Raw genomic sequence first — 20,713 nt, forward strand, 5'->3', positions numbered from 1 at the left:
ATCTAAAATAACTGCTTGCAATCTTAATTTTTCAGGTCCGATGTGGTGGTCCTATGCTTCTCAATTGCTAACCCCAATTCCCTTAACCATGTAAGAACAATGTGGCTTCCTGAAATCAAGCACTTTTGTCCACGAACACCAGTTGTCTTAGTTGGCTGTCAGTTGGATTTGCGTTATGCTGATCTTGAAGCTGTAAATCGTGCACGACGCCCTTTAGCAAGGTACTTTATGCCATCAATTCAGTACAAAGCTTAATAAAAAAAAATTGTATCTCAGCACAGGTGCTCACAATGTAATTATAATCCAAATATAATATTCTAGCACAAGTAAGTAAATGTGTATCTACATCATCAACCATATATTTTATAGCTCCTGTTTTAATTGTTTATATTTCTGAATTTTAATCTTCCAAATTGCTGTTGGAAAATAGTGAAGAGAAGAAGCTTTTTTTGGCTAGTGAATTTGGAATTTATCTCTTGCAACTACTATGCAAGGTTATTGTACAGCTATCTAGGTGTGTACAAGATTTTTTTCTATCCATATGTAAGCTGCCAAGGAGATTGGAAGATATTGGTTTAACTAACTTGTAGATATTCAGTTTAAATGTTTCAATGAAAACATGTATTCTCGACAATAAGTGGTTTCTCAGTTTTCTTCCAATTGATAAACTAATAAAACTTATTTAAAAGTCTTGATTACACAGCTCCAAAAAAAGCCATAGTTAGTTCATCCCCACAAAATTTTGGTAAGTATATGCAGCAGAGGTAGCCAGCCAGTAGACCAAATTGGTTTCATAGCAGATGCTGAGAGATCCAACTTGGTATTTTTATTAAAGGGGTCTAAAATGAAGTTTCCCAACAATTGCATCCATCCTGTCATTCTGATAAGATTATTTTGTGTCAATTTAATAGAATTGAAACTGTCATATTTTTATATTAGCCATTGGATAAGATGCATCCGAATAATGTCTGATACTAGGTACTGTTAGTTATTTAGTTAGACAATCTCATTTTCATGTAATTTTCAAATAAAAATGTTGTTTTCATATTTCTGCATATCAATTATTTTGATCAAGGACACTTGTGCAACCAAGGGAGGATTCAAAACAGAAGATTTACGAAAAATTTCTGTACCTCTTCTCAGTTACTACCTTTGCCATAAAAGCTTGAAATATCTTGTTTATAATATGTTTACCCTTCAGACTGTTGCACAAAGTTAACTAAAAGTACTGAAGCTCATGTGGTTCAACCTCCAGACAGTTACATTGTCAGATTGTATTGACCCAATACAGTCCCAGAAGTATTTAACCGTATCTTTAATGTTCTGTATTTTGTCTTTGGGAAGACCTATTAGGTCATTTCATTATCCTTGCATTGTAGTACTTAAGCTCTGGATTTTCCTTTTGCTATAGTCCAGGAGCAGCACGGTAGCGCAGAGGTTAGCTTAACACTTTACAATACTGGAAGATCAGGGTTCAATTCACTCCACTGTCTGCAAGGAGTTTATATGTTCTTCCCATTGCTGTGTGGGTTTCCTCCAGATGCCTCAGTTTCCTCCACCCGGAGATGTATATGTTAGGATTAGTAAGGAAACAGGTACTGTCGGGACTTGTCAGCAGAGCGGGAATTGTGGAGAATAATGGAGAAAATTCCTCATGGACTTAACGTGGCAGTTTTAAACAGCAAGCGGGACTTGTCCGCAGAGCGAGAGATTGCTTGGATTATTAGTAACTTAGCAAGGACCAATAAAAAAAATAAGGTGGGTTGAAGTGAAGTGACTGTTATGGGAGCGACCATTGTTGGAGTGGGCAAGGGTTAGGGTGGATAGCTTTGACTCAATGGGGTTCAGTGAAAACAAGTAGAGGCAAAGGGTGTTGAGTTGCTTGGAATCATTCACTTACTTGTAGAACTTGCCCTTGAAGTTAGAGCCAAAGATATAACAAACTTAGCGAGAAGAGGCTAAGTAAAGGACCTAGGTGAGGGCAAAACTCAAAGGTTTCTGAGAGAAGGCACAGGCAAGAAAATCCTTAGTCCTTAATTCAGTGAAGGCAGGATGGTGGTTAAAACAATGGAATTCTCCTCCTGTAAGATACAGGATTTCAGGGTACCTAACAGTCTACCTGAGGACTATATCTGCAGGAAATGCACCCAACTTCAACTCCTGACTGACAAGGGCAGGGAGCTGGAGCTGGATGTACTCGGGACCATCTAGGAGGCTGAAAAACTCATGGATGAAACTTTTACTGAGGTGGTCGTACCCAGAGTGCAGGCTTCTGATGGTAGACTGGTGACCACAAGGAAAAGTAAAGGGGAGTTAGTTAATGCAGGATTCCCCTGTGGCCATTCTCCCCAGCAACAAGTATACCTCTTCAGATACTGCTTAAAGGAGAGAGGGGTTGTGGAGGGTGACGTATCAGGGCACAACAGCAGCAGCCAGGCCAGTGGGACTGTGGCTGGTTCTGACACTCAATAGGGAAAAGTAAAGTTAGGCAGAGTGGTGGTGATAGGAGACTGTATGATAGGAGATGGAGAGGTGATTTTGTGGCCATGAAAGAGATGCCAGGATCATGTGATGCCTTTCAGGCACTAGGGTCCAGGATATCTCAGATCGGCTGTAGAATATTCTCAAGAGGGAAGGTTAGCAGCCAGAGGTCATGATGCACATTGGCACCAATGACGTGGGTAGAAAGGGGGAAGAGGTCTTGCACAATGAGTATAGGGAGTCAGGGCCTCTAAGGTAGTAATCTCTGGATTACTCTCAGTACCACATGCTAGTCAGGGCAAGAATAGGCTGACAGTCATCATCATCAGATGCCATGCCCAGTTTTAACTTTGACTGCCATGGCCCACACACTCCTGTTTCGAGTCAAGTGGATCAATTCATTGGTGTTCATTTCCAGTTCTCTGGCTGCTATCTCCATCATCATTTGTCTTTGCCTTCCTCTTGCTTTCTTCCCTTCAATCTTTCCCATAATTACCGTGCATTCTAACTCCTCTTTCCTAATCACATGTCCAATGAAGTCACGTTGCCTTTCCATGATCTCATACATTATTTCTCTTTTTGTTTGTTCATGAGATAGTCATTTCGTCCATGATATTCTTTGAGTCCTCCTCAAAAATCACATCTCTGCTGCTTCAATTTGTTTCCTCATGTTACTAGATATTGTCCAGCATTCTGAACCATATAACATAACTGGATAAATGTAACATTTCAATACTCTGAGGTGGGTTGTCATGTCTAGTTTAGTGTTGGTCAGTATATTCTTCATTCTCGTAAAGGTGTCTTTTGCCATCCCTATTCTTCTCTTGATGTCCATGTCGCACCTGCCATCTGATGTCACCCAGCTTCCTAAGTAGCAAAAGTTCTGTACTTGTTTTACGTCTTCCTCGTTTATTCTCAGCCTGCAGATAGGATTCTCCTTTTTGGATATCACCATACATTGTCTTTTTGCAATTGATAGACCCATTTTTGCACTTTCTTCAACAACTATATTAATTAAGTTTTGTAGTTCCTCCATACTTGCAATTAACACAGTGTCATCCGTATCTCTGAAATTATTGATGTTTTCACTGCCAACTTTGATTCCCAAAATGTTCTCTTATTTTTGTAATATTGTTTCACCGTGTACATTAAACAAATTGGGGAGAAAACACACCCTTGTCTAACGCCTCTCTTGATTTTCGTAAACGGACTCACTTCTCCATCTATTCTTACAGCGGCAGTTTGTTCCCAGTACAGATTTCTGATTAGGCGGAGGTCTTTCGAATCTAGATCTAGAGTTTCCTGTAATATTTCAAATAACTTATTGTGCTTCACTTTATCAAATGCTTTCGTGTAGTCGATAAAACAAACAAACAAATCTTTTTGCACTTGAGTAGCCTGTTCTGATGGTATCCTTAACATCAGTATTGCGTTTCTTGTACCTTTGTCTTTCACAAAACCACATTGTTCTTTACTTATTTCAGCTTGTATCTTACTTTTAGCTCTTGTCATCAAAATTCTTAGAAGTATCTTGGTGATATGACTCATTAAACTTATGGTCGAATGTAATTCACATTCTATTGCTCCAGGTTTCTTAGGAAGAGTGATAAATGCTGATTTTTTTTCACCTCTTCTGGTATTATTCCAGTCTCATAAATGTCATTGATTAAATCAGTAAGCTCTTCGATTCCGTAATCTTCAAGGATGACAGATGAAATCAAAAACCTAATGGAAGAAAGGAGAAGGAAAAAAGCAAATCCTATAGAATATAAATCCTTGGATAAAAAAAGTTAAAAGCTTATGTCAAAAAGCCAAAGAAGAATGGTTCAACCAGGAATGTGAGCAACTGGAAAGAATCCCTATTACTGATCCAAAAAGGTTGCATCAACAAATCAAGAATATCACTGGTGAAAAGCTCCTCTGTTCTTCAGGTGGATATTTGAAAGCAAAGGACGGTACCATTTTCATGGAAAAAGGTGAGATTATGAACAGATGGACTGAGTATATTCAGGAATTGTTTGAAGACGATCGAGGCGAAAAACCAGAAATTAAGAAGAACGTTGAAGGTCCAAGTATTTTAAAATCTGAAGTTCGTAATACAATAAATAAGATGAAGAAAGGAAAGACAGCAGGTCCTGATGAATTAGTAATAGAACAAATTATCGCCCTTGTAGATTATGGAATTGAAAAGCTTACTGATTTAATCAATGAAATTTATGAGACTGGAATAATACCAGGCTGATAGTACAAGCTGAGGAAGTGGTGCATGGGGCAGAGTTTCAGGTTCTTGGATCATTGTAATTTCTTCTACGGCAGGGTGACCTGTACAACAGAGAAGGATTGCAGCTAAACTGGTGGAGAACCAATATCCTGGGTGGCAGGTTCACTAGTGCTACTCTGGAATGTTTAAACTCATTTGCCAGGGGGATGGGAACCAGAGCACCAGAGCAAAAAGTGGAGGAATGAAGAGGAAGGTAGACATCAGGGCCAGTAAAAACAGGTGGAGTAAAGTAAAAGATTCAGTAAGGTGGATAGTTCGAAGTGTTTTTTAATTTTAGGAATATTGTACAGCCTTTGGAAGTTCAAATCAAATACGGCCCTTGAGGATTATAAAGAAGCCAGAAGAGAACTCAGGGGAATTAGGAAAGCCAAGAGCGGCTGTCAAGAAGGCAAATGGAATATTGACCTTCATTGCTGGAGGGATTGAAATTAAGAACAGGGAGGTTATGCTGCAACTGTACACGGTACTGGTGAAGGATACACCTGGAGTACTGCAAGCAATTCTGGTCTCCTTACTTAAGGAAGGATATACTGGCTTTGGAGATGTTGCAGAGGAGGTTCACCAGGTTGATTCCAGAGATGAGGGGGTTAGACTACAAGGAGAGATTGGGCCTGGTACTGTATTCGCTGGAATTCAGAAAAATGAGAGGAGATCTTATAGAAACATATAAAATTATGAAAGGGATAGATAAGATAGAGGCAGGAAAGTCATTTGCACTGGTAGATGAGACTAGAACTAGGGGACATGGCCTCAAGATTCGGGGGAATAAATTTAGGACAGAGATGAGGAGGAACTGCTTTTCACAAAGAGTGGTGAATCGGCGGAATTCTCCGCCCAATGAAGCAGTGGAGACTACCTCAGTAAATATATTTAAGACAAGGTTGGATAAATTTTTGCATAGAAGGGGAATTAAGGGAAAAAGCAGGTAGGTAGAGATGAGTCCATGTCAGGGCAGCCATGATCTTATTGAATGGCGGACAAGCTCGACGGGCCAGATGGCCTACTCTTGCTCTTATTTCTTATGTTCTTATAAGTCCTTGGCAAGTAGAATTAAAAAAAATCCCAAGGCATTTTATACATATATCAAGAGCAAGAGGATAATTAGGGAGAGGGTAGGACCACTCAAGAATAAAGGGTGCAACATTAGATTAGATTAGATTCAACTTTGTTGTCATTGTGCCAAGTACAGATACAAAGGCAATGAAATGCAGTTAGCATCTGACCAGAAATGCAAAATAACTGCGAATAAAAAGTAAGTGCTGCAGCACACAAATATAAAAGTACTGAGACAGTACAATATGGGTGCAATACTGCTTAGCGCTGTGATGTGAGGTTCAGCAGGGTCACAGCCTCTGGGAAGAAGCTCTTCCTGTGCCTGCTTGTGCGGGAGCGGAGGCTCCTGTAGCGCCTACCGGATGGGAGGAGAGTAAAAAGTCCATGGTTAGGGTGAGATTCATCCTTGATAATGCTTTTCGCCCTGCCCAGGCAGAGTTTGTGGTAGATGTTCTCAATGGTGGGCAATTGGGTGCCGATAATCCGCTGGGCAGTTTTCAGCACACGCTGGAGTGCTTTGTGGTCCGATATGGGACAATTGCCATACCACACTGAGATGCAGTTGGTGAGTATACTCTCAATGGTACAGCAGTAAAAGTCCATCAGTATCCTGGGACAGAGGTGAGCTTTCTTCATGCTCCACAGGAAATAAAGGCGCTGTTGCGCCTTTTTGACCAGGATGGAGGAGTTCAGGGACCAGGTGAGATCCTCGGAAATGTGGACACCAAGGAATTTGAAGCTTGATACACGCTCCACTATAGCTCTATTGATGCAGATGGGGACGTGAGTGTGGCTCCTAGCATGCCTGAAGTCCACAATGATCTCCTTGGTCTTCTGGGTGTTAAGGGCCAGGTTGTTGTCGGCAGACCACGCGGCCAGGTGCTGAACCTCATCCCCTCTGATCAGGCCAACCACCGTGGTGTCATCTGCGAACTTGATTATGGAGTTAGAACCATTTACAGGAATGCAGTCATAGGTGAAAAGGGAGTATAGAAGAGGGCTCAACACACAGCCTTGAGGGACGCTGGTGTTCAGGGTGAGAGTGGAGGAGGAGAGGTTGTGGAACTTAACTGACTGGGGTCTGTTAGTCAGAAAGTACAAGGTCCAATTGCAGAGGGATGAGCTGATACCAAGCTGGCGAAGTTTGGTGATCAGCTTGGAGGGGATCACAGTATTGAATGCCGAACTAAAGTCAATGAACAGCATTCTGACGTAAGAGTTGGGGCTGTCCAGGTGGGTAACATTTGCTTAAATGCATAGGATGTGGGTGAAGTCCTTAATCAATACTTTACATCAGTATTTACCAATATGAAAGACATTGAAGTTAGGGAAATCAGTACTGAGCATATTGATATGCCAGGGCATTTCAAGGTAAAGAAGTAGGTACTGTTGCATCTCTTAAAGAGCATTAAGTTGGATAAGTCCCCAGGGCCTGATGGGATATACCCCAAGTTATAGAGAAAGATACCTGAGGCCTTGACCAGTGTCTTTGTGTTTTCTCTAGCCATAGGCGAGGTTCTAGAGGACTAGCATGCAGCTGTTGTTCCATTATTCGAAAAGGGAACCAGGGATAATCCTAGAAACCATAGGCCAGTGAGTCTCGGCAGTTGTAGGGAAGTTACTGGAAAGAATTTTTAGGGATAGGATTTCTGAGTATTTGGAAAACCACAGCCTAATTAGGAGGAGCCAGCATGACTTTGTGCAGGGCAAGTCATGTCTTACCACCTTGACCTGAGTTTTTTGATAAGGTGTTGAGGGTGATTGCAGGTAAAGCAGTGGACATTGTTTATATGGATTGTTGTAAGGCATTTGACAAGATTAAGATGCATGAGATCCGTGGTGAAGTGACTGTTTGGATTCAGAATTGGCTTGTCCAGAGAAGATTTATTTATTTAGTGGTTATAGCTTGGGGTAGGTCCTTACAGCCCTTCAATTGCTGTCCCACAATCCCAATTAACCCTAACCTATTCACGGGACAATTTGCCATGACCTAACCTAACTCCAAACTCCGGAACGCTTCACACTAGCCACTACGCTACTGTGGCATCCTAGACAGAGGTTAGTGGTCCAAGAGACTTCTAGCTGGACTTCTGATTTATGGTGTTCCACAGGAAACTGTACTAGGACCTCTGCTGTTTGTGATGTATATAAATGACTTGGATAAAAATGTAGATGGGTATGTTAGTAAGTTTGTAGATGGTATGAAGATTGACAGACAATAAAATCGACTATAGATCAGTTGCAAATATGGGTGGAGAAATGGCAGATGGAGCTTAACCTGGCCAAATGTGAGCTGTTGCACCTTGGTAGGTCAAAAGTAAAGAGACAGTGTACTGTTAAGGGCAAGACCCTTAATAATGTTGATGAGCAGAGGGATCTTGGGTTCCAAGTTCATAGCTCACTGAAAGTGGCTACACAGGTTGATAGGATGGTTAAGAAGGCATTTGGCATGTTTGCCTTTATTAGTTGAGGCATTGAATTCAAAAGTCAGGATGTTATGTCGCAGCTTCATAAAACTCTTAAGCCGCATTTGGAATATTGCATACAGTTTTGTTCGCCCCATTAGAGGAAGGATGTTGAGGCTTTGGAGAGGATGCAGGAGAGGTTTACCAGTATGCTGCCTGGATTAGAGTGCATGTGCGAAAATGAGAGGTTGGACAAACTTCGGTTGTTTTTTTCTGGGATGTTTGAAGCTGAGGGGAGTTCTGATTATGAAAGGCATAGAAAGAGTAAACACTTTGCCTAGGGTTGAAATGTGTAATACAAGAGGACATACATTTAAGATAAGAGGAGTTAATTCAAAGGAGATGAGAGGGGCAAGTTTGTTTTTAGAGTGATGGGTGCTTTGATTGTGTTGCCTGGGGTGGTACATGAGACAGATACAGTACATTAGGGACTTTTAAGAGAAATTTAGGTACACATGAATGTGAGGAAAATGGAAAGGTATGGACATAGTTTCGGTAAAAGATTAGTTGGCCATTTGTCATTTGATTACTAATTTAATTGGTTTGGCACAACATTATGGCCATGCTTTGTTGGCACTGGAAGCATGGCGACATTGCAGGCAGCCCCCAGCACATCTTCAGGGTGTGTAAGTTGTTGACACAAACAACGCAATTCACTGTATGTTTCAATGTACGTGTGACAAATAAAGGTAATGTTTATAACTTTATCTTTAATCAGAAATACAGCATGGAAACAGGCCACACACATAAAAGTCACTGATGAATGCAGCAGGCCAGACAGCATCTCTAGGAAGAGGTGCAGTCGACGTTTCAGGCCGAGACCCTTCGTCAGGACTATCAGTTGTTTGAATCCACACTAACCACCACACTCCAGTGTTAGTCTATGTTCCTATTTGGTAGTCACAGATTAACTGAAATATTTCTCTGGATTTACTTTGCCTTTTCTACTTTTGGTACACCTCCATAAAATGACTTTCATTTATGGCTCCTTTTGGTGCAAGATAAAGTTCCAAGCTTTTGGAGACTTTCTTAACTGTCAACAGATATCAGCCATCTCCCCAGTGGTAAGTTCCTGCATTCCTCTAGGGCATAGATTTTTCCGTTGTGCCAAGGTCAGAACTCAGTGCAAGACTCCAAAGCAGTGTATATTTTCACCAGTTTGTTTTGCTGTAATCTATTATTCCAGGTTAGGAATGTCTATATATGTATGTGGCATTAACTGGTATATCTGAATAAGGTCACATTCTGAGCATGAATTTTCTAAGGTGTTCTGAGATTAATAAACCTGTCATGTAAGGTTCCTGGTTCTAGGTCAGAAGATTCTTTGTTAAGTGTTAAATCCACTACCATTCCCTAGATTCATTTTCTAGGTACCCATTATTCAGGTCAGGACATTTGACTAAGTCTGAAATATGCAAAGTCTTACAGGAAAAAATAACAAAATTTGCTGACAATATAAGTTCCAACGGCATAAGAAAATAATTAGATTCAATTTCAGGTACAGACCATCGCAATTTTTAAAAACTAGAAAAGAAGTGAGAACCTTTTATAAAACTCAATAAAATGATGATAAATGGAGACTATCAGGTTGGCATCTAATAATAGCCTACAGGCAATTTTTCATTAACAAAAAGCTAGAAAGAATAGAAAAGCTGGTAATACAAAGATTGAGTAGTGGAATAAAAAAGAAACCAAAAAGAAAAGATTGAGATTGGTAAAATAAGGCAATAAAAAAAACCTCCAAGGTGGAAACAAGTGAAGATGGGAGAAGTGGGAAGTAGAAGTAAGAAGGCAAAGGTGTGAATGTAACAAAGGCACATATTCTGTTCTTGCAGGAATAGTCATCCTTGTTATGGCAACAACACCAGAGACCATCTTTCTTTTTCAATCTTTTTTATTGAGTTTCAAATTGATAAACATAACAATGATAATGATACAAAGAGATCGGGATTACATTAATAACGGTTAACATATACAGACACAGACTCCGAGTAACATATTTAATTTAAACCTCCCAATCTCTTAATAACTGAACATGAAAAAGATTTGAAAGTTTTTTTCCCCCTACACTAAAACAAAACAAAACAAAACAAAGACTGGGCTGCCATATTTCATCGGTTAAGATCATTATTTGTCATTAACTCCGCTCCTCTATACACAAAACAAAAAGTTATTAAAAAGGATTTGGAAAAGGTCAATTTACATCATATGAAAATGTTGAATAAATGGCCTCCAAGTTTCTTCAAATTTAACCGAAGGATCAGTGGTACCACTCCTAATTTTTTCCAAACTTAAACATGTTATAGTTTGGGAAAACCATTGAAATGTAGTAGGGGGATTAGAATCTTTCTACTTAAATAAAATGGATCTTCTGGCTATTAATGTAACAAATGCAATTAAACGACAAGCTGAAGAGGATAAATGACTAAAGTCTATCATTGGTAATCCAAAAATTGCAGTAATAGGATGAGGTTGTAAGTCAATACGCAAAACTACTGAAATAATATCAAAAATGTCTTTCCAATATTTTTCCAAAAGAGGGCAGGACCAGAACATATGAGTCAAGGAAGCTACCTCAGAATTACATCTGTCACACAGGATTTATATGACCATAAAAACGAGCTAACATCCTTAGACCTATGGGCCCTATGAACCACCTTAAATTGTATCAAAGCATGTCTAGCACACATTGAAAAAGTGTTAACTAGTTGGAGAATTTTCTCCCGTTTCTCTATGGGTAAAGATACTTGAAGTTCTCTTTCCCATTCATTCTTAATTTTATCAGACATACCTAACCATATTTTCGTAATTAAATCATAAACAATTGCTATTAAACTCTTCTGAAAAGGGTTTAAACCTAAAAAAATTTCTGTAATTTCAGTTTGATGTGATATCGGAAAAGTAGGTAAAATAGCTTTCAAAAAGTTTCTAATCTGTAAATATCTGGAAAAAATGTGACCTAGGCAAATTATATTTATTAGACAACTATTCAAAGGACATGAGACAATTATATCCATGAATAAATCATGAAAACATATTATTCCCTTCGTTTTCCATAAAATAAAAGCTTGACTTCCGGGGTTGAGTATGGCGTGAGTCGGTGCGTGTGAGTGTGGCTCCTGATTTTTATTGAAAATCTACCTGTTTATCTTTGCCGTATGCTCGAGATAACTGAATATTTGTCATTGTGAACAACACGGGACATAGCTGGACATTGAAATGGCAAGTAGAATGTACCTTCGAAGTAAAACTGGGGGAAAAGGTAGCGAAGCCTGAAGCAAGAAGGCTGATGTTACAGTAATAGCGCCATTGCACGCTGCTGGACCTGGATCCGGACCTGCGCTACCCGATGACTTGGAGAGGCTTCGTTTAGTACTTATTACTGACATGACGCAAGCGGTGCATTCTGCCCTAAAAAGGGAACTTGAAGATGCTTTATCACCAGTGAATGCTACCATGGAACAAATTATGTCTTCTTACGAGTCGCACGGCGAACACATTCGTGAGGTTGAAGACGGCCTGAATGATTACAGTGACCGACTGGTGAGCGCCGAAGCCACCATTGCAGCGCTGCAGAGCGAAAACGCATTTCTGAAGGGAAAGCTAGATCACCTCGAAAATTGGTCACGGAGATCCAATTTGAGAGTGGCCGGCATTCCTGAAAATTTGGAAGGTTCGGACCCTGTTAAATTTATGACCGAGTGTTTTGATGACGTGCTGGGGACAAATTTTTTCCCAAGGTCTCTCATGCTTTCGCGTGCTCACCGAGTTGGACGTAAACCATCCGGTGTCTCTGGAGCCAAGCAAACGAGACCAAGAACGTTCCTGGTTTGCTTTCACTCCTTTCAAGATGAGCAACACATCATCAATAGACGGAAGCAGGAGCTGTATTTCCGTGGACACCGCGTGTTTTTTTATGAAGATTTTAGTGCGGAGCTGGGTAAAAAAACGAGCAGCTTTCAAGGAGGTGAAATCCCTGCTCTACGGGAAAGGGGTCAGGTTTGGCCTCTTGTAACCTGCCCAGCTCTGGGTCATGCATGAAGATAAAAAGCATTATTTCCATACACCAGAGACGGCCAAAGAGTTTTACCATTCGCGCTGGGGAGAAGAAGAACTGCTATGCTGCCGAAACTGATTAACAAAAACTTTCAACCAGCCAAATGTAAATATTTGGGATTTGTATCTCGGGCGTTTAAGTTGCCTAGTGTTTTTTTTTTTGTTTTTAATGCTTAGCTTGACCTGTGTCATCTTTAGCCTATATGTTATATTAAAGGTAGCATAAGTGATAGGATAAATTTTAAGGAGAGGAGCCACCCTAGATTAGATTGAAAATTGGGCTGTATAGGGAACGCCTTGGAAGTTTTTTGTTGGGTACTGCCTGCGATCATCCTCAATTGGTGAGGTAGATCTAGGTTTCAGGGGTTAATTGGGTTTTTTTGTTGTTTGTGTAAAGGGGTGGGGGAGTGTTTTGGGGGATTACCATGGCAGTTTATTCTTTTGTGTCTTACGGATTGATCAGACTTTCTTTTCATTGTGCGTTATTATGTGCAACTTATGCCCTTGCACTGTTTTGGATTGTAGGCCCTGTGTGTCTTTTGATATGATTAACATGAGTGCTGCTGATGGAGGCCACCCTGTGAGGTTTATTTCTTGGAATGTAAAGGGGCTCAATGGTCCGGTTAAAAGAGCTAAAGTATTCTCTCATCTGAAACAATTAAAAGCAGATATACTATTTCTACAAGAGACACATTTAAGAGTGGAGGACCATAATAGACTTCGTAAAGCATGGATTAGTCAGGTTTTTCATTCCAGATTTAATAGTAGGTCCAGGGGTGTGGCAATATTAATCACCACAAGAATGCAGTTCACACCATCTGATGTAATCAGTGACCCTAATGGTCCCTTTATTATAGTCTCTGGCTCTCTTTCAGATACATGTTATTTTGGTAAATGTTTATGCCCCTAATTGGGACGATGTCCAATTTGCAAATAAGGTTTTGTCATTAATACCTAACCTGAATACACATAAGCTAATCTTTTATGGAGATTTGAACTGTGCTATTGACCCACTGCTTGATAGGTCTTGCCCTAGGGGAACATTTTCTGGTATGGCAAAGGCCTTCTCGATGTTTATGCAACAAAATGGTTATATGGATCCTTGGAAATTTTTGAATCCATCAGTTAGGCAATTCTCTTTCTTTTCTCATGTTCACCACTCCTATTCCAGGCTAGACTATTTCTTTATAGATAACTCCTTGATACCAATGATTAGACTGATTGAATACACTGCTATATCTGATCACTCGCCCATGAAACTGGACCTATGTTTTCCTTTAAACGCTAGAGAACGGCCTCTGTGGAGACTTAACCCCCTTTTGCTTTCTATTGAGAAATTTTGTAGTTATATATCGGCTAACGTTGACTCATTCTTCGAGACTAACAAAACTGAGTCGGTATCGTACTCTTTACTTTGAGAAACTTTAAAAGCTTACTTGAGGGGTCAAATAATATCTTATACTTCACATGCCAATAAAGGGCATAGGAAGGAAATGCAAGTGTTATTGCAATCTATTTTGGACCTGGATAGAAAATACTCTGAGGCACCCACTGCGGAATTATATAAAAGCTGGGTTGATTTGCAAGCGAAGTTTAATCTTCTATCTACAAACCTATCAGAACAATTAATTCTTAAGACACGTGGCCTCTATTATGAATATGGTGACAAGGTGAGCTGGCTTATGGCTCGTCAGTTGAAATGTCAAGCTGCATCACGACTTATTCCTCAGATAAGAGACACGCACCAAAACTTGACAAGCAATCCAAAAGAGATTAATAACATCTTTGCAACTTTTTATTCCTCTCAGATAAAACAAATATGAAACGTTTTTTAGATAATTTGGAAATACCAACTCTTGAACCAGAGGAGGTGAAGAACCTAGATCGGGCTCTTGGGCAGGAAGAGATTAATAACGTCATTATGGCTATGCAGAGTGGCAAGTCCCCAGATCCTGATGGTTATCCAATAGAATTTTATAAGAAATTTAAGGATAAGCTCATACCGGTCCTTCTAGAAGTGTTTCAGGAATCTTTGGAGAATGGCTCCTTACCCCCTTCTGTTTCACAGGCAGCTATTTCACTACTTCTTAAAAAGGACAAGGACCCGACTCAATGTGGATCATATCGCCCCCATCTCACTTTTGAATGTAGATGTGAAAATTTTGGCTAAAGTGCTTGCATGCCGTTTAGAACGTCTCCTTCCCAAGATAATTTCAGACAATCAAACAGGTTTTATTAAAAATCGCCATTCTTTTTTTAATACCCGTCGACTGGCTGATGTGGTTTATTCACCCAGTGATTCTCCAAGTCCAGAGGTTGTTATCTCCTTGGATGCGGAGAAGGCGTTTGATAGAGTGGAGTGGGTATACTTGTTTAGTGTTTTGGAGAAATTTGGATTTGGCAGAATATTTGTAGCTTGGGTTAAGCTATTATACCACTCGCCTTTAGCATGTATACAGACAAATTATTTTTGATCTGACTATTTCCCATTAACACGTGGCACTCGCCAAGGCTGCCCATTGTCCCCTCTTCTGTTTGCAATTGCAATTGAGCCTCTTCCTATTGCATTTAAGTCAACTACATTATTTCAAAGTGTTAGAAGAGGGGACATGAAACACCATGTATCCCTATATGCTGATGATCTCTTACTTTATGTTAGCGACCCTGTAGGTAGTAGTCCTGCAATTGTGTCATTATTAGGTCAACTTGGAGCTTTCTCTGGTTATATACTGAACTTGCAAAAAAGCAAATGCTTTCCCATTAATAACTTGGCCCTACAGATCCGACAGGAATCTTTGCCTATTCCTTTATCTCAAGATGGTTTTGTATTCCTAGGAATACATATTACTCGCTCTTTTACATCTCTGTTTGAAGCTAACTACAGGCCTCAGGTTAGTCAAATGAAGGCTGATTGCGAGAGATGGCGCAGTTTACCCCTTACTATAGCTAGGAGAATTCAATCAGTGAAAATGACTAGACTTCCTAGATTTCTTTATTTGTTTCAGTGTTTGCCAGTTTTCTTATCTAAGTTATTTTTTAAATCAGTCGACCAAGCTATAACCTCCTTTATTTGGGAAAATAAGGTCCCAAGGGTTAATAAGCACACTCTCCAAAGAGGTCGTGACGTAGGTTGAATGAGTCTTCCCAGCTTTATTCATTATTACTGGGCATCGAACATTCAAAAAGTATTATTTTGGCTCCACCAGCCAGATATAATCTGGTGCCTGCTTGAGTCATGGTCTTGCCACTCCTTGTCTCTCCCAGCTTTGGTGTATTCTTCCTTACCATTGAAATCCTCTCAATTCACATCTAACCCAGTCGTGCTCTCCACCCTCAAAATTTTTAATCAATTTCGCTGCCACTATAAGTTCATATCAGCTTCAGTTTTGGGTCCCATTCATAAAAAAACATTTATTTCCTCCCTCCACATTCGATTCAGCTTTCAGACAATGGGGTTTGAACGGTGTTATGCGCATTAAGGATTTGTATACTGATAACATATTTGATAGTTTTGATAACCTGCGCGGTAAGTATGGCCTTCCGCATAATCATTTTTTTAAATACCTGCAGTTTTGCCACTTTGTCAAGGAAAAATTTCCCTCTTTTCCTGATCTACCACCTGCTATGTTATGGGGAAAAACTCACTCTTAGCTTTAACAATAAAGGGCTGATCTCTGAACTATACTCTCAGCTGATGTCTTTGGGAGTTCAAGATCTGAACAAAACTAAGAGTAGGTGGGAGGATGACCTCGGTATGGATCTGGCTGAGGAATATTGGGCAAAAGTATTGAATAGGGTTCATTTCTCATCATCATGTGCTAGACTGGGGCTCATACAATTTAAAGTTTTACACAGGGTATATTTAAGTAAAGCCAGACCTGCAGACATATACCCTGGGACAGACGCTGGCTGTGACAGGTGTTCCTTCTCTCCGGCTGGTTTAGTACATGCATTTTGGTCACGCCCTCGGCTTGATGACTATTGGGCACTGGTTTTTAAAATTATCAGTGAGGTTTTGGGGGTGACACTGAGACCTTGCCCACTTATAGCTGTATTTGGTGTGGCAGATGATGATTTGGGTTTAAATGCAAGCCAGTCAGATATCATTGCATTTACATCGCTATTGGCCCGTAGGAGAATTTTGCCGGTTTGGAAATCTGCCGCTCCCCCAACTGCTGCTGCTTGGTTAGAAGATGTAATGTTTTTTCTGAAATTAGAAAAGATTAAATTCACTTTGAGGGGGTCTGTGAAAAAGTTCTATTCGAAATGGGAACCTTTCTTATCATATTTTGGGAGTCTTAAGGAATTACCTACTAGTTGAGGGCATTTGATTGTACTTGGGAAGTTGCCTCCCATTTAACACGCTTATAATTTACCTCACGGTGGTTGATGAATTGTAAATATGAGTGTAGTTTGGATCATCTGACATGTTGCAGATGTGTGTGAGCCGTCGTCTTGAAGTAGTGTGGGGGTATGGTTGTGAAATGTCCGTACCTGTATTTGTGAATTGTTGTGTTGTAAATATATTAGCTGCCATGATATGTTCGGGGAGGGCGGGTGGGGGGAGGTTTGTTTGGGGGTACGATATAAAAGCAAAATGGAGGAAAATGTAATCCATTATATATTCTGTATTGTGTCATTCCTTCAATAAAAATAAAAAAAGGAAAAAAAAAATAAAAGCTTGATCAGTCCTGGATGGTTGGAAGAAAGAATTGGATATAATAGGACTTGATAGGATAGATTTATTCAATCCAAAATATTTACAAAATTGAAACCATATTCATATTGTATATTTAATTATTGGATTAATCGTTTGTTTATTCAGTTTAGTAAATGCAAAGGGAAGCAAAGCCCCTAAAATAGAAGCCAATGAGAACCCCTATACAGACTCACCCTCGAGGTTCACCCATCGTGGACATTGAATTTCATCCAAATCTTGTGTCCAGAACGTTAGGTATCAAATATTAATTGCACAATAATAGAATCTAAAGTTCGGCAATGCCAAACCACCATCCTCTGTTGGATTCTGTAAATATTTCTTACTTAATGTAGGATTTTTATTCTGCCATATATATGAAGAAATTTTAGAATGAATAATATCAAAAAAGGATTTAGAGATGAAGATTGGTACTACCTGAAATAGATACAGAAATTTAGGTAAAATAATCACCTTAATAACATTGATTCGACCAATCAATGATAGGGACAATGGGGACCATTTAGTAAGCAGTTGTTTAACATGATCAATTAAGGGTAAAAAGTTAACTTTAAATAGATCCTTATGCTTCTTAGCAATTTTAACACCGAAATAAATAATCAGTAACCAGTCTAAATGGTGGTTGTCTATAGATTGGAACTTGCATATTTAATGGAAAAAGCTCACTATTATTAAGATTCAATTTATAACCAGAAAAACTACTAAACTGAGCAAGTAGTAATATTACTGCAGGGATGGATTTCTCTGGATTAGAGATATATAGCAACAGGTCATCTGCATATAATGATACCTTATGCGTCTCATTCCCACGAATAATGCCAAATGTATTGGGTTGAATATAGAGACCATCAATGGAAAAATTAGTGGGGAAGATAGAAATTTTATCACCGACTTGGTAGTAAGTTTAAAAGGTGTATGGGAAGCAGAAGGTTGCTGAGTTTAAACAAAGCAGGGGAGTTTAACATTTTTTTCTAGTTAAGTAGAAAAACAAGAAAGCTAAGAGTGATATTGTTCTGTTGGGTAAGATCATTGAATGGAGGCTCAGCAAGCTGCCTCAGATCTGCAGAACTCACATTGTTGACCTTGAACAGCAGACGATATCAGCAAAGACTATCCCGAGATGAGTGTTTTCTGTTTTGTACATTTTAACAGCAAGTTACTCCAGAACTCAAATGCAGGCAGAGAAAGACTGGGGACTGCCAAGTGAAGGAGGCAGACAGATTCAGGAGACGCCTGAGGGAATCTGATTCTCTAACCAGTATTCAGTTCTGTACTGGTTGGAAAAAAGGTAGTGTAACCAGAGCCAAGACCATAGCATCAAGGGTTCCTCAGCTGTACATGGAATGAAGAGAGTGCAAGACAATAATAGTAGTAGAGAATTATAAAGTTAAGTCAGGCGGCTGTTTCAGTGTTGCTGAGAATGACTCCAGGATGGCATGTTGCTGCCCTTGTGCCAGGATTAAGTTTGTCTCCAAGTTGCTGCCAAACATTCGGGAAGCAGAGGGTGAACAGGTAGAAGTTGTGGTCTATCTTGGTACCAGTGTCCTAAGATAGGAAAGGGATGAATTACTGCAACTAATTTTAAGAAACAGGTTTCCGCCGCCATCTGAAGGTAGAGCTTTCCTATGAAACGGTTCGTAAGCTGGAATGTCGTAAAGCGAAGAAGCGATTACCCATTTATTTATATGGGAAAAATCTGTGAGTGTTCGCAGACCCAAAAATAACCTACCAAATCATGCCAAATAACACCTAAAACCTAAAATAACAATAACATATAGTAAAAGCAGGAATGATATGATGAATACACAGCCTATATAAAGTAGAAATACTTCTCTACAATCATTGTCGCACTGTTCTCCGTAGCGAAAATCTCATGCAAGCGCTCTCGGCAGAAACACGGCGCAAGCGCTCTCAGCAAAAACACTCTCTCCAGTAACCTTTAAGCTAAGAAGTTGCCAAATCATACCAAATAATGCATAAAAATACACAGCCTATATAAGTAGAAATAATGTATGTACAGTGTAGAATCACTTGCCGGAATCAGGGAGACAGCGCCGAGCATACTGATGATGGTGTGTTAAGCTGAGTCGTCTGAGGTTGGGGTGGTGCAGTGGTCCCCAACCTCCAGGCAGCGAACCGATACCGATCCGCGAAGCATGCAGGGGTGCAGCAGTGGCCGGGACGCACCCAGCACGCCTTTAAGAAAAAAGTCGAAATAAACAAGCTAATTAATTAGGTGCCTCCCGGCTACCGCTGCATTCTCTGCGAATCGGTATCTGTCTGTGGCCGGGGGGTTGGGGTGGTGGGACACTGAGGTGTCTGTCGTTTCCATCGTCGTCTGTTTCCATGAGGGCAGGCAGCTCATCTTCTTCTATGTCTGCCTGCCTCGATGTCGAAGGTCGAGGTTGGTCGTCTGCTGTGGCTGATGTGGAAGGCTTGAGAACGACAGTATGCTTGACTGCTAGCCTCGCACATTTTTCTATCATACAGTTCTTTGTAAGCACTCAAACCATCCTGCAAATATGCCCTAATCCGGCGTACCCTTTCAAAATTAAAGTCGTACTTTATCATTGCAGCGAAAATCTCACGCAGTTGCCTCACGTTCAGTTCCTGGACAATTTCACTTTCAGTCCATTCGCTACTGCATTCGGTTTCGATTGTTATCCTTTCTTCTTCCAATTGTGTCAGCTCTTCATCTATCAGTTCTTGGTCATGGGATGCCAAAACCTCTTCAACATCATCTTCATCAGCTGCCACAAGCCAAACTCACTTTGTCCTTACTTCATTCACCACGATCGAAACGCTCAATTATGTCTAGCTTTACACTAAGTGTAACACCCTTACGAGCTCTTTTAGGCTTTTCCAGTACCTTAGAACTCGTCTTGCTAACAGCTGCTCACAGGCACGTGTTTAAGCAATGCCGGCTAGAAAACCGTTACGAATCCGGGGGAGAGTGGCTGCTTTTTTTCGCGTACTGTTTTTTTTTCGTTACAGTGAAAACACCTTCTGTTAGCGAAAACAGGTAACTAATGTAGGTCTTTCATAACAGTGAGGTTTCGTAAAGCGAACGTTGGAAAAGTGGGGGACACCTGAATTAGGAAAAAGATCAAGAAACAGAATTTCAAACATAATTTCTAGCGTATTCCCAAAGCCAGAAACCAGTAAGTATAAGAAAGGAAGACATTTCAGATAAACACATTGTTCGTGATGGTGCAGGAACATTTTAGATCCAGCGATATTATACCAGTTTTGTGGAAGGCTGGAGCTCTAAGCACACAAGAAGCCAACATTATAAAGGAGGAAAGATATGGGGGGGGGGGGGGGGAGGGTTGGAATTTTTGGGAAAGATAACTAAGATAACTGGCACTGTAGACAGCTGGTGGAGATTTTTTTTAATAGAGCCAGACTAAGAATACAAGTAAGTTCAACATTGGTTGAAAATGCACATATGCCACAGCATGAGGTCTATTAAACAAGGCAGCAAAGTTCATTTAACCATATGAGATTATAATTTCATGGTGAAAAGAGACTGGCTTGGAAAATGTCCTGAAGGATTTTGGATGTGAAGTCATCAGGAAAGTTAGGAGAAATAATAACTGTACTGATTAAGGAAAATATTGCACTGAAATGGAGGATTACTGTAATGAACAAAATTTCACT

At 40.1% G+C, this 20,713-nt stretch overlaps 1 protein-coding gene across 13 annotated transcripts in view; it reads left to right on the forward strand.

The window, feature by feature from the left end:
* Positions 1-20,713, forward strand: part of rhobtb1 (Rho related BTB domain containing 1) — an 82,482-nt gene that overhangs the window by 31,781 nt on the left and 29,988 nt on the right. For all 13 annotated transcript variants that reach the window (XM_072239200.1, XM_072239204.1, XM_072239199.1 and 10 more), the window contains one exon: positions 36-221. In XM_072239200.1, coding sequence (XP_072095301.1) covers positions 36-221 — 186 coding nt within the window. The remainder of the gene's footprint in view (positions 1-35; positions 222-20,713) is intronic.

The sequence above is a fragment of the Mobula birostris genome, chromosome 21 (genome assembly GCF_030028105.1).
Source record: "Mobula birostris isolate sMobBir1 chromosome 21, sMobBir1.hap1, whole genome shotgun sequence".
Lineage (NCBI taxonomy): Eukaryota > Metazoa > Chordata > Chondrichthyes > Myliobatiformes > Myliobatidae > Mobula > Mobula birostris.